This window comes from Ctenopharyngodon idella, chromosome 18 (genome assembly GCF_019924925.1).
Source record: "Ctenopharyngodon idella isolate HZGC_01 chromosome 18, HZGC01, whole genome shotgun sequence".
Classification (NCBI taxonomy): domain Eukaryota; kingdom Metazoa; phylum Chordata; class Actinopteri; order Cypriniformes; family Xenocyprididae; genus Ctenopharyngodon; species Ctenopharyngodon idella.
Window position 1 is genome coordinate 25,823,766 of NC_067237.1, and position 14,546 is coordinate 25,838,311.

The 14,546-nt window shown below is 35.5% G+C and overlaps 3 protein-coding genes across 8 annotated transcripts in view; 1 reads left to right on the forward strand and 2 right to left on the reverse strand.

Moving 5' to 3' along the window:
• Positions 1-7,643, reverse strand: part of si:dkey-246g23.2 (solute carrier family 66 member 2) — a 69,930-nt gene extending 62,287 nt beyond the window's left edge. The window contains exons 1-3 of one of the 5 annotated variants that reach the window (XM_051869550.1): positions 5,011-5,596; positions 2,288-2,529; positions 366-499 (exon numbers count right to left, since the gene is read on the reverse strand). In XM_051869550.1, coding sequence (XP_051725510.1) covers positions 366-499; positions 2,288-2,487 — 334 coding nt within the window. In that variant the 5' untranslated portion in view covers positions 2,488-2,529; positions 5,011-5,596. Of the gene's footprint in view, positions 1-365; positions 500-2,287; positions 2,530-2,739; positions 2,912-3,308; positions 3,551-5,010; positions 5,597-7,524 lie in introns of those variants that run through there. The other 4 variants (XM_051869549.1, XM_051869546.1, XM_051869547.1 and 1 more) reach the window with 4 other exon arrangements.
• On the forward strand, positions 5,732-8,096 carry hsbp1b (heat shock factor binding protein 1b). Its single transcript, XM_051869551.1, has 4 exons — positions 5,732-5,932; positions 6,186-6,252; positions 7,560-7,686; positions 7,795-8,096. The coding sequence occupies exons 1-3, from the start codon at positions 5,888-5,890 to the stop codon at positions 7,679-7,681; spliced, it is 234 nt and encodes a 77-aa protein (XP_051725511.1). The 5' UTR covers positions 5,732-5,887; the 3' UTR covers positions 7,682-7,686; positions 7,795-8,096.
• A 1,440-nt stretch (positions 8,097-9,536) lies between these two features.
• The window catches only part of zgc:173742 (DNA topoisomerase I, mitochondrial), a 35,645-nt gene continuing 30,635 nt past the window's right edge, over positions 9,537-14,546 (reverse strand). For both annotated transcript variants that reach the window (XM_051869538.1, XM_051869539.1), the window contains exons 17-20: positions 10,448-10,575; positions 10,222-10,316; positions 9,947-10,096; positions 9,537-9,841 (exon numbers count right to left, since the gene is read on the reverse strand). In XM_051869538.1, coding sequence (XP_051725498.1) covers positions 9,739-9,841; positions 9,947-10,096; positions 10,222-10,316; positions 10,448-10,575 — 476 coding nt within the window. In that variant the 3' untranslated portion in view covers positions 9,537-9,738. The remainder of the gene's footprint in view (positions 9,842-9,946; positions 10,097-10,221; positions 10,317-10,447; positions 10,576-14,546) is intronic.

The following is a 14,546-nucleotide window of genomic DNA, read 5'->3' on the forward strand; positions in this document are numbered from 1 at the left end:
ATCCCATCTACATGACAGTAGAGAAAGATCTGATATCTGTTTGGTAATGTTCTTGCATACTGAAGTCTATATACCATTCACATCACCTCAGGTGTAAATACATTACTTGAATACTGCAAGGCCTTGTAGCAATCAATATAACTGGCATTTTACAAATATCTATTTTCATCCGAAAGATTATCACTATTCTTTTCAAAGATTTATGTCTTAATATGATCCCCAAAATATTGGACACTTTAACCACACTTAAAAATGTATGAATGGTATGGCATTGAGATAACCAAGCGGAAGCCCAGCTTTCAAGAAAACCTTTTAAAAATGTTTCAAACTACTTCTAGATATGGGGTGTTGTTTAATGTGATTACCTGTGATGTGATGCTGTTTGGTACTGACACGGTTGCTGCTCTGGATGGAACAGCACAAATGTAGCATAACCAACATGGTAAGAATCATCACCACACTCTGCAGGAGCAAAGGCAGTTCAAACTGTTTGCCTATCCTGCAAAACAAAGTAATAAATGCTTAATTTACAAGTGAAGTGTATAAAAGTTGTGCCTATAGAGAAACCAAACATAACTGCAAAAATAACAACTGTTTTCAAACAGATTTCCAAGACAGTCCTCCCACCTTCCATTGGTCAAACAAACTGAAAACCCCACCCCAAATACACACCACTGGTTAAAGGTGCAATATGTAGTTTTTCGTCCGCTAGAGGTCGCCTATTCAAAACAAATCCCTTCTGTCCCAGTTTGAGCGAGGAATCTTGGGACATGTGGTCTTCACCTCACAGCCGGTGGAAAAGAATCGGGATAGGACTCGGGCAGAAATCATGTTCATGGATGTGATTATTAACGTTATTGTAGTATGAAGCAGAGCAGGACTGAGTGCTGCGGGAGCTGAACAAGGCCACTGGAGCGATTGATAATGAGAGACGAACGCAACACCCCTCGCGAGCAGCAGAACTTTTATTATGCAACAGTCGCCGGCGCCGCTTCCGCTTTTCCGGTCATGAGGTAACGCAGAGCTGTTTATCATATTAGATACATTTGACTGTGTTAAAAATGACGTTATATCATTCTGTGCATTCGCTCGGCGCCTGCTATGAGTCACTTGTTGCACACTGCAGTAAGCTATATCGATTTTAGAACATCATATTAAATGCTGGATGGCTTGCGTTGATAAAATGGCATGCAATTAATTTTAAAACATATTGTATGATGGAGAAAATTTTGTATTACTGTTACTAAAAATAAAGCTGCATCTGATTATGCTATGTTAGCTACTTGTTTTTCTCTAAGGCATGGTAAAAGTATGATACTCGCAAAAAAAAACAAAAAAAAAAAACAAGAAAATTAGATTTAAACAATAAGACTAAATGTGTTGAGCTAGCTATATAACAATGATTAGTTTCCTGTTTATAAATGTATCAAAACAGATGTTCCCTTGTCTATTAAAACATGTAATATATTAAAGCGTCTTTGGTGTTTCCATGGTTTCTACAAAATAAAACCGGAAACCGAGGTTAACGCCAATATGACGCCATTGACAGGAGACTCCTCACACGTCCCGGATCCTTGGTTAAAATAACAATTTTCTCACGATTTACAAATAGTTGAAAAACATTTGGGATATTTTAAGTACTCAACTGAACAAAATATATAACACTGGCCTAGTGGTTTTTGGATATTTTACTGCAAAAATCTTACATATTGCAGCTTTAAGTCATTGTTGTTACATTGGGCTGGTTCAGATACATAATCAAAGCCATTTTGAAAGCAGATACAGATGTTTTCTTCCGCATTTTTGACGTACATTAGAATGAAATGGATTATCAAAAAGATAAAAAGTAGGGTGGCTCAAAGTTCTATCCACCAGTTGTTGATTGGATGGAGGCAGATCTGAATTTGAGCTTGCAGTTGATTGTAAAAATGGCAGATTTAAGTGGACTAAAAGACTGGAGAAGTTCGGCACACATACGTAGATAGGGTGAATTTCCATTTCATGCTGAGTGTTGACTTTTTAATGTTTTATTTTTAAATATTTTTACAAATAAAAAATGAGCTTAAAACCTAAAATATGCATAAAACAGCACAATAAAAAAAATATACTGACAAGAAAGGCTATTCTCCACACAAAAAGGGACTAATAAATAAAAGAACAGGCCTACTAAAAAATTCAACCTTTATTAGTTAGATTTGTTCCTGTTTATTTCACTTTGATTTCCACATTTGCCTCTGAGTCATCAATCAACTGTTGCATGCAGTAACATTAACTCTCCTCCACTCACCAGAAGAAAATGCGAAGTATATTAGCAATGAGCAGCACCAGACAGACTCTTGTGGAGAATCCCTCAGCATTATTGGTCCTCTGGATCTCCTGGTACTGGGGGATGTAGGGCACCGCACCCCCAAACACCATCACACCAGAAGCCAGCCAGGACAGCAGAGTCCACGAGCTCTCCATGTTCTCTTCTGACCCTTGCTCCATCGCTTAGTCCTTAACAAAACACTCTCTTTATACTCATATCCCCTGCAAGAAGAGACAATTTTACATTTTATCACATAATAAAGTGCAATGCAAAAGAGGCATATATAGCTGTAACAGCACCAATAAAAGCAACAGTGCCACCTTCAGTAACCTTAAAGCTCTCACAGGAACAATAACACCTACAATATAAACACATTGTAAATGATTCATGTGCGCCTTTCTATACATGAAATCCTATGAGGGACCAATTACATAGTAGTGAAACAGTAACAGTCGTCTACATGCTGCCACCCAATCTGACAGTATCTCAGCCAAACAGGACGTTTGTGCTCTGCTCACAGGAGAACTGTGCACTAAAAGATAAGGCTTCTCTTTGTCTCTGACCAGACAAACATCTCCTCAAATGATGGGCTGAGTCACAAGATCTAGAATACACTGCTGAGGAAATTTCAAAACAGTTATGAGCTTACGTTGCAGCATCATTTCCTCAATTCAGCAAAAGTCTTGGACAGACATGTTTTCTGAGGGTGTAGGAAAAGGTTTGAGACGATAGAATGTGTAATCTATGCTTACACAAAGCCTGGAAGAAACTAATTTTTAAACCAATATTGCGTTCTTGAGCACATGACCCCTATTAATTTCCCCCAGTTTATATCGTATTGGATTATACTTATATTTTTCGACTGTAATTCAGATTTCTATAGAAAATAATGGTATACATATCAAAACATTACTGATTTTACTGATGTTACCAAGACTATCAGTCTGTTTCATCATAACTTTATCTTTGTTATTAGCCAGTAAGAAAACTATTGGCCTACCTAGCTGACAAGTGTTGATGGTTGAAAAGTATAAAACGCATGTATATGATCAAACAAACAAACAAAAAAACTCAAGAACAAAATCAAGCCGAAGGGTCCTGCAACATTTTAAAGAGGATTATATGGGTTTAAGTAGCCTAGTCAGATTAGTAAAGAATGTATAATCCATCTGAAGGCAACTGGACCAAGACCTTAAGCATTGCTTTTGTCCTCTATAGTGGAGGTCTAGCAGTGAAGTATACTTTATGAGAAGTGCTACTGTACATAGAGGTGTTGCATAACTTCTGCATTCCATGGGGGGGTTGGGCTCTTCTGAGTCTGACATGTCTCCACCTCTCTCTTGTGTCTCCTAGCTTACATGAACAGATGTTCACATCCACACCTACACTAAATATATTTAGTTTTCCTGGACAAAAAAAGAGACTATCATTATCTGGAATGGCAAACATGGCCATCAGACACGTCTGGTATGCTTGAGGCACTTCATGCCATGTGCACGTCTGTGTTATGATATTCAGAAACCGGATAGCACGTTGGGACAGCAGGAAAATTTCTCATGTGGGTTCCAACATGAAGAGTCGGTTCACACAGAACACGTTTTTGCGTTCCACCACTGAGCAGCTTTTAAAAGTTTTTCTTTTTTCTGTATAGACATGCGCTTTTTGACAGTAGCGCCAAAACTTCATGTTGCAAGTAGTTCAACCTTAAACGTCTCGAGACCTCAATTCAATTCCGTCGACCTCCTATAGCCGTTTAAGCGCAGTAAACACCAGTGTGAATAGGTGATGGGAAGTCTGAATCATTTCCGCGAGTCGATTCTTTTGAACAGTTTGTCAATCGATTCAGTGGTTCTTTTACGTCGTTGCTGTTTATTATAATTTTACTAAGTCTTAGTAGTAAGAGAGTTTAATTGTATGTTATGTGTCCCAGTCCACTTCATCACAGCTATGATTCAACTCATAAAAATATAAGTTAGAGCCTAAATAGGCTATAGGCTGATTTGAATTTACAATAGGCCTATTAAAATTAATTCATCCTCAGTTATTTAAATGTTATTTAAAACAATATGCTCCACATGCATACTAATAAACTTGCCATACAATCGAGTCGTAAACGAATCACTTTTATTTACTTTTATTTTACTTTTTTTCTGGAAATTAAAGTAACTTTTCGCCGTATCAGTCAAACGTTCTCGACTCATTACGAATAGGACAGGCTATCCGAATGAGATACCCTAGCTATATCATTTTTAATTAGGACATTACGAAAGATCCACTCGGTTAATTCGAGAACCGCTTTTAGTGATTCAATTCGATTCGTGAACGACATCTTTCTTTTCACAATACCGGTTTAAACGGTTCAAAAGATCCGACTCAAAAGAACAGGACATAATCACTACAAGGAGGATATGAACAAACCACTCCGGGATACGCTGCGTGTAAAACTTATCTGCATGTTTTGTCTTGTTCAATAAAGTGAACTTGATGAATCAGAGTGAACATTAATGCAGTATCGCCTTTTAAGAACTCTCAGATCGGCAATTTCAGGCATGCAACGCGAAAACCATGGTGCTTTTCGCTTTAAGCTACTCACTCTTTTTGCATATTCAGTTTCACTTTACTGTAAAGAAACAGCTTGCTATAACAGAAAGAAGTTGCATTGCTGCAAATAATGATAAAAACCGTAGCAAGTTCAAGCATACCTTATTTCGGGCGAAGACTTGTTTGACAACTAGCCTATAATACCAGCAGCACACACTCATGAGCAGTCATATGCTGTCTCATCTAGCCATCATCTAGTCTAAATCAGGCTGATGCAGTTTGGAGATGTGGGCTTGACCGCGCGCAGCTTTCATCAGTCTAATGTTACAGAGGAAGAGGAAAAAACAAAACAAACCACAGGGAACACCACAAGATCGCATCAAACCAAATATTTTGTTTGAATAGCGCTACTACTCCCTACTTGTTTTGACGGTAAAGTACTGGAACGTCAAAACAACAACAACAAAACGAACCTTTCTTATATCCTGTATAAACTGAAATATGAAAAATAAACAACCTTTTTTTCCTTATAAATAACATCGTCCAATCTCAAATTGTTTTGACAACATTTGAGCCTTCTTAATTGTGACTTTAATACTGCCTAAAATGCCAAAATCTCTCTATAAAATAAAGACTTTCTTTGGTAATCTCTGCCTCTACTATCCTACACCTACAATGGTGTAAAAATAAATAAATAAACAAAACAACCATTTTTTTTGCCATTAAGCCACAAAATCAGCCGAATCAATGAAATAAATTCTGGCCTATCCTGCTGGTTTTAATAGATGAAATGACTGCATCTTTTGGATGAGCAGCACTGCTCTGCTGCTGAGCGTCTGATCACGCCAGAAGTACTTTTGCGTGCCTGCAGCTGTGGGAATCTCTCACTGAGAGGTCTCTAAAATCTCGCGATATTTGTCAGGACTCTGTGTTTAGCCAACAGCTGATTTTTTAGAAAGCAAAGAGCTGGGAGGATACACAATTTTAAGAAGAATTAACATCTTTTGCAGTTGTACGCATCTAGTTATTTAACTAAATATGGCAGAGACAGACCCGAAATCGGTGCAGGATCTCACAGCAGTGGTAGGTTTGAAAATAAACGACATTTTTTGTGGTTTGCTAAGCTAGGCTAATGCTAGGCCCTGTTTATCTGTTCTACTTGGATTATTTTGATGCGATATAAGCATCGTTTACGGTTTTAAATGAGATTTTTTTGAAAATATTATTGTTGTGATTTAAACAAGCAGTTTTATGTTACAATGTTTTATTTCAGCATATTTACATATCTTTATGTATTTATACATGTTAGATTAATTGCATGTTTTTTCCCTAACAGGTGCAGACATTGCTGCAGCAGATGCAGGATAAATTCCAGACAATGTCAGACCAGATCATCGGGAGAAATATCCTTTCTGGTTTCTGTTATAGCTAACGTTATAGAGTTTTTCAAGGAGGCACCGGTATTCTCAGATATACAAGGTGTTTAAATGAGATTGCTTCATATTTAGCAGATGCTTTATCTATAGAGTATGGAAGCCCATTTCCTACACCGAAGGAAAAAAAGCACGCTTTTGTAAATCACAATGACGTAAAAAAAATGATGACAGTCGAAATGTCACACTAAGTGATATTTGAGATATAAAGTCGAAATTGACGCACTAAATCATAATTGAGATGGTTTAAATTGACATAATAAATGGAAATGGTGACAGAGCCATGATTAAAATGGACTTTGTATGTCATGCTTCGAATTTGTACTCTAACGTAGTTTCATCATTTCGACTTTTCATCTCATAAATATCAACTACTATGTCATAATTCTGACTTTTAATGTCATAATGAAGATTTACCAAAGCATTATGTTTTTCCCCCTTATGTGGTGGAAATGGTCTTCCATAAAAGAGAGTCTTTCAATTTGTATCGACAGCAATAGACCTTATTCACTGCAGCGCCATCTTTGATTTTTAACAGGAATGAAAGCGAGGCTGTGAGTGATAGACTCTTTAGTTGGTTGTACTGCTATTTATTGCGTTTTTGAATTGTTCTGCTTACAAAACACTGCAAAACATCTTTCCAAAAAAATTAGTAGACAAAAAACCCAGACAACATGTGTTGTGGAAAATTATAACTAATCTAGGGGCTTTATACAGCTTTTTAGAGCAGATGCCATTGAAAAGTCTATCCCTCACAGCCTAGCTTTCATAACGGTCATGGCGCTGCTCTGTATAAGGTCTATATCATGAGATTTATTCTGGCACAAGTCTATGTACCAGCATCAGTTTACTGTTATTCAGTTTAATTAAGGGTTCAGTATCTATAGCTCAGGGGTTCAAATGCGAGAGGTGGGTCAAACATTCAGTTATGGAGAGATTAATCAGATTTAACCACTAAAATGCCACAACCACCGTTATTGAACAGGACTGGCATCTCATGCTAATCTATGCCGAAAGCTCCACGTTTTCACAGAACCAAAATTTACCACATTTACAACAACCACGATCATCAAAATCCTATCGCCACCCTGTGATCAGGTTCACAAAACTACAAATGCATTACTGTTTTAATTCAGTACTAATGGACTGCAAGTTTAGAATACACACAACTTTTGATTACAAATCAAAATCATAAGCAAAGATTGCTTTAGCCTCACACTCACTTAATATGTGGATTATTACCTGTACTAGTTCCCATCTTCCTTAACAAGATTCACTTGATGAAATGAGCACCCGCATCGATGATCTAGAGAAGAACATAGCAGATCTGATGACTCAGGCTGGAGTGGAAGAGATTGAAGGGGAGAACAAGGTCAAAGAGGGAGGAGAGGCCTCCTAGTAGAGGTAGTTTTATTTCCATTGCTTTAGTACTTTAGTTTTGTTTGTTAATGTTTGATTCTAAATGGCATTTAATTCTGGCATACTGTAGTAAAATGTACTTATCTTTCACAGGATGCTGAGTAGAAGACACTATATAAACCATTCAGGAGCAGCAAAATTTTCTCTATGGTGACTAACATGTTTCAATTTGATGTGATGCTTTTTTTTTAATATTTAGCAGGAATTAAAGTCAATCTTGATGCTGTGACTGTATGCTACCCTTTTTTTTCCTTTTTGCTGTAATGGACTGCAAAGAACTTTTTAAACATGACATCCAACTGTAGAATCGAACCCCGCGTTACTGTAATAACAGCACTAGCCTAAGTGCCAACCTAACACCATTCCTGTTGTTGAATTAAAGTTGTTTCTTAAAACCTGTGTCCTCATCTCTCTATATTGGTAGCTTTCTTAAACCATTCAATATTTTACCTCTATTTATGGAAGGGGCAAGTAAACTAAATATGTCAAAGAGACATATGAGCTCAGATACAAAAACCTGGTCTGTCTGACATGTTTTCTTTTAAATGAGCATTTTTTTTTTCATTGTCTTTAATGACAATGAAACTGTTGTTAGTCAGTTATTGAAATGCCTTATTTTCAAAAATGTCACAGTTCATTGTTATTTAACAAATTCGTCTGTCTTTTGCTGCTGCAAGTCCATGTTTGCTTTTTTTTTTTTTTTTTGCAAAAAGTATACCTCTGGACAACAAGACAGTAAAACGTCCGTTTTTGTCAGTTTTACAGCAGCAAAAGGAACAATGTTGTGTTTACTTGCTAAGTTTATTTGTTGCTTTACTTGCTAAATCCTGTCATTGCCACTGTAACTATGGACAAAACATGATAACAAAAAAACAACTTGCAGCTAGTCAATTGAAAGCCGGCTCACCGTCATTCATTTTGAAATCATATGATTCGATTAACGTCTTCCGATTGGTTCTTCTGTTAGCTTTTGCTGACAAAAAGAAGTGGCGTTTAGCGGTTTCTGCCGAACGAACCGGTATTTCTGAATGGGTTGACGCGGGGATTTAGCGGATTTGAAGCTAAAGTATTTGATGAACGAATACTATGTGCGGAGAGCATTCGCTCAATATTATATATTTTTTTGACGGAGGTGGCGTTTGGCGGCTTGCATCTGAGCTCTTCATATGCAAAATATCTTGCCTCAAATACACTCGAGCTAAAACTAACAGGGTGAATTCTTGGAAATGTAAATGACCGTTGCAATTGGTCAATATGTAAGCTGGGTAAGTCGATGATTAATGCCTTAACACCTTAAAAATTATGAAGTCACATACCATTATCAAAGGTCTACAGAGAGGTCAAAGGTCTACTGCATGATGCGGAACATCATTTGCTTCAGCTAAAATTTGACAATTTTCCCCATGAAATGTCTCATTTTAAATCAGAAAAAAAGTGGTGTATATTGGTAAATTACACTGGATCTAAACACGTCAGTCTCAAAAAAAATCTGTCAATAATATGTCAGCATTTTGCCTTTAGATAAAAAAAATATATATTTTAACTAAAAAAAAAAAAAAAACTAAGCGCAATAATTTGTTTTAATTAATAATAATATAAGAAAATCTAATAAAATTGATTCTGGACCAGAGGACTCTCATTACTGTATTATTTTTATATTATTTTTTTACATCACATTATTGAGAATTGTGATGACAATGTCACAATGCCAAAGAAAAAAAAAAAAATCATTATGGTCATAAAATAATCTTAATTGTATTTTTTCCTCTGATTTTGAAGTGAAATGTGTCAAGCTTTTGTGGTCATTTAGATAAAAAGGACTTAAAAGGTTTCCCTACAAGGCATAAACATTTATTGAACTTTCTTAAAATAATTTAGAACTGAATTTGATTAAACAATATAAAAAAAAAAAGAACAATAAAAAAGTGCCAACAATACCACCAAAGAACATGGCTGTACAATTCAGTTAACAGTTTCGATTAAGATGTATGTTTTGTATAAAACACTGTGTTGAATTGGAAAACGAACAAATCACACTCAGAACACAAAGTCATGTTCAGTCATGTCGACAGCCCAGGCAAACTTATCCCTTAGGCTTTTGTTGTAAATTTTATCCAGCGGCACCTCCATGTTCTTACACCTAGAAGCAGAAAATAAAGTTAAAAAACACTGAAATAATTCTAATATGAAATATAACGAGAATATCTGTGTAGCAAGTTTGTGTATTTGAGTGAGACATCATCACCAGGCCACGGTGATGCGTGGATCCAGGTAGTTGAGTTTGGAGGTGCCCAGGGCGATCTGTTTGTTCTCTTCTCTGTCTGTAGCCTGAACCTCCATCTTCAGCAACTGTTCCTCACACCTCTGCACAGCTTTCTTCTTCTTCTCCACCACACTGAACACAAACATAGTATGCTTTTTACATGTGTGTGCATCATATTCATATAATTTATAAAGGATTCCAAAGGCTGCAAGAGCAAACGAAAGTCCCTTTTCAGAGGCCTGGAATGAGATACTGACATGAGCAGCTTGTTGTCTGAGCTCCCTTTGGCTTCTTTCTTGGCCTGCTTTAGCTCTTTCTTAGCCAAGTCCAGCTGCTCCTTCCTGCTGTCAATCTTAAAGAAGCAAGAGAAGAGAGAAAAGCCAAACCTAATAAAACAGTATCATATTTAAACATTTCTTTCATGTTATTCAAATGTTTCTTTCTTTTTTTTTTTCTTACTATTCAGTCTCATATCTCCAGTACCTTTGCTTGCAGGTTAGCCATGGATTGTTCGAAGGTCTTTGGCGGCGCCCGCTGATGGTTACATAGAATTGCAACCGCACGGTTTGCCCTGTTGTAAGAGAGCAACTTCTCCGCCACATTATCCTTCACTGTAGTAAGAATGACACATTAACACACACATACAGAATGAGAGAGAGAGAGAGAGAGAGAGAGAGAGAGAGAAGATTTGCTGAGTGACAGATACATTTAATTCTGGAAACTGGCAGCTGTTCAGAGAAATCATGTCACATCCATTTGAACAAAATAACTATTTAAAACAATTACTTACTATAAAAGATCATTACTATTAAGAATACTAAAAAAATATATATATTTCACCCCTTCCAAATTATTCTGTATAAGTAAAGTGGTTATTTTTATTATTGTAATGAGAATAATCCTATTCAAATCAGTGTTATTTTAGTTTTATTATAAATATAAATTATAATTTTATTTATTTATTTTTTATTAAATATTGCTATTTAGGTATATATTATTTTATTTCTATTTTAGTTTTAGTTAGTTTTAGTATTATTCATTTCCAGTTTATTTTTCTTTAGTGTTTTAAACTTATTTGAGTTTACATTTCTAACATTTCTACTTTTCATTTATTTTTATTAGTTTTTAAATAAATATTTTTTTATTTTTATTTCAAATTTATTTCAACTAACAGAATTGTTTTTTTTTTTTTAGTTTTAGTCAATGATAATGACCCTGATTTGAATACAATGATTTTAAAATTAAAATTTAACATAAGGCAGTACATAGATAAGGTATTAATACTTCCATTTAAATAATATTTTTTCCCCATTAAAATAAGAATGAGATTTTTTTCATATTAGAGTAAAAAAAAAAAAAAGTAATAAAAATAATGAAACACTATAATTTATTTCTTAAATGTTACAAAATGAGGCTTCATTCACTTTATTAAAAATATATACAGTATATTGTTTCTTTTAACTTTGGGGTGAAATAATCACCTGCACATTTTTAAAATGCATTTTTTGAGGTTTGTTATAATTAATATTTTCATTCTAATTCATTCTAATAATGATTGTAATGCCTGTAATTTGAAAGAAATACAGAGCAGAAAATGGTTAAAATTAATAGAAATGGTTAATTCTAGGACCTTAAACAAGCATCTCAGTGAAAATTTGTAAATTACAAGCCAACATGCCGACCACTTACACACACAGCACATGGCACCTGATGGGCGAGACCCTGCCACACACTGAGCTGATTTAATTAGAGCTTGTAGCGGATACAGAAAACAGATTTCCTCTCAGCGGCGATCCGACACCTCAGCATTACACACACATCACATGCACAGACTGCAGCACTCTCTCTAGAGATACTCAGATAGTTACACTACTCAAACAAACATTCAACAGTCTCATTAGCGCAAAAACACAATTTAGTAACTAATGATGAGAATCCCATTTACACTGCTAGTGGTGCAACAAACTAGAACATGTCCATCAAACCATGCCCTGAGCAGACGTGACACGATAAATGCAGTGTCTTCCATGTTTATAATAAGGTTTTGTTTTAACAATTTATGACCATGACAAACACAGAGCAACAGGTCATTTTGCCAGACAATAACTAAATGCATAAATATGGTGATTCTCTTAATTTTTTCCAGAGCTACATCAGATTACTAGTTCAAATAATTTTGAACACTTGGCATGAATAAAGGGTTAGTCCAACCAAAAATTTCTGTCATTAACTACTCACCCTCATGTCGTTCCAAACCCGTAAGACCTTTGTTCTTCTTCGGAACACAAATTTACTTTTGAAGAAATCCAAGGTTTTTTTTTTTTTATCCCCCCACAGAAAGCAACGTAATTACTGTCATTCAAGGTCCAGAAAGGTATTAAAGACATTGTTAAAATAGTCAACATGACTACAGTGGTTCAACCTTAATGGTATGAAGCGACGAGAATACTTCTCTACCCTGTAAGACTCGTACACAGTTGACACAGTGATCGCAGCTCAGCGCTTCCATGTTTACATCCGAACGCCGGCTCCTGCGTCATCATCACACGCATGCATTGTGCTGCTCACGTGAATAGGCGTCAGGGAATACGGAGTCGGCGTTCTGACTTAGAACCTGGAAGCGCTGCAATGAAAAAAAAAGCGTAGGAGAATGACGAATTTCTTGAATAAAGTCGTTATTTTTGTTTTGTTTTTGCACACAAAAATTATTCACATCGCTTCATAACATTTAGGTTGAACTACTGTAGTCACGTTGACTATTTTAACAATATCTTTACTACTTTTCTGGACCTTGAATGTGGTAATTTCATTGCTTTCTATTAAGAATAAAAAAAAAAAAAAAAAAACATTTTCATCAAAAATATATTAATTTGTGTTCCGAAGATGAACGAAGGTCTAACGGGTTTGAACAACGGGTTCCTGAACAAACATAAAAGCACTTTCTAATCGTTATAATCAGACTGAATCCAGATGTTTGAGCAGTTTATTGCTTATACTTTGTAGTTTAGGCTCCATACATCTATGATTTATGGCTTGGCCACAGTAACAAAGAAAAAAAAAAAAAAAAAAAAAAACAAATGTAAAAATTTATTTTCAGTTACAGGTGCAATATGTAAGAATTTTGCAGTAAAATATCCAAAAACCAGTAGGCCAGTGTTATATATTTTGTTCACTTGAGTACTTACAATATCCCAAATGTTTGCAACTATTTGTAAATCGTGAGAAAATTGCAATTTTAACCAAGGCTCCGGGACTTGTGAGGAGTCGCCTGTCAATTGTGTCATACCTGCGTTACCCTCAGTTTCTGGTTTTATTTTGTAGAAACCATGGAAACACCAAAGACGCTTTAATGTTTACATGTTTTATAGGCAAGGGAACAACTGTTTTGATATATTTATAGACAGAAAACTAATTATTGTTATATAGCTCAACACGTTTAGTCTTATTATTTAAATCTAAATTTCTTGATTTTTTGCGAGTACCATGCTTTACCATGCCTCAGAGAAAAACACTATTTTGTCAAGTAGCTAACATAGCATAATCAGATGCAGCTTTATTTTTAGTAACAGTAATACAGCATTTTCTCCATCATACAATACGTTTTAAAATTAATTGCATGCCATTTATCAACACATGCCATCCAGCATTTAATATGATATTCTAAAATTGATCTAGCTTACTGCAGTGTGCAACAAGTGTCTCACAGCAGCCACCGAGCAAACGCACAGAGTTACGTTATAACATTTTCAACACTGCTCGCGGCATGTGTTGCGCAATCGCTCCAGCGGCCTCGTTCAGCTCCCACAACACTCGGTTCTGCTCTGCTTCATACTAAAGTAATGTTAATAATCGCATCCATGAACATGATTTCTTCCCGAGTCCTATCCCAATTCTTTTCCACCAGCTGTGAGGTGAAGACCACATGTCCCAAGATTCCGCGCTCAAACTTGGCGTCATCAAGCTACGCCTTTGTTTTGAAGCCTCAAGCGACCTCTAGCGGACAGAAAATCTTACATATTGCACCTTTAAGCTGCTAAACTAAAAAAGTAACTGGGAAAACTGAAATAAACTTTTTTATGACTCCAAAACTAACTAAAATAAAACAGTTCTAAAATAATAATACATGGTATATTACAAAACCTTTACAATTAAAAACAAAAACTCTCCACAGCATTAGCTCTAGACTGTGCTGAGAAATTTAACATTGTTAAATATTAACTTAAGCAGCCTTAAAATATTAAAAATAAAATAACTAACAGTAATTAAGAACTCTATAATAATATATTATAATAATTAAGTAATAAGAATAGAAACGTGACTGAATTAAAAAGACTAATTAAAAAAGTAGAAATAAAAACTGTATAATAATTAATACAAAAAATGAAAACTATAATAACCCTGATGGACAATCAGTGAGCTTGCAATGAACTACAAACTCAAACACTGGTGTGAAACTGCAGCCAATCATGTTGTGTGCTCGTGGAGTAGAAACTTTGTTGATTATAATATCACTTGCTTGAGTTTAGACATGCTGTCATACTAACAATATCCATATGTTCCTGTGGACTCACAGTTGTCAAAA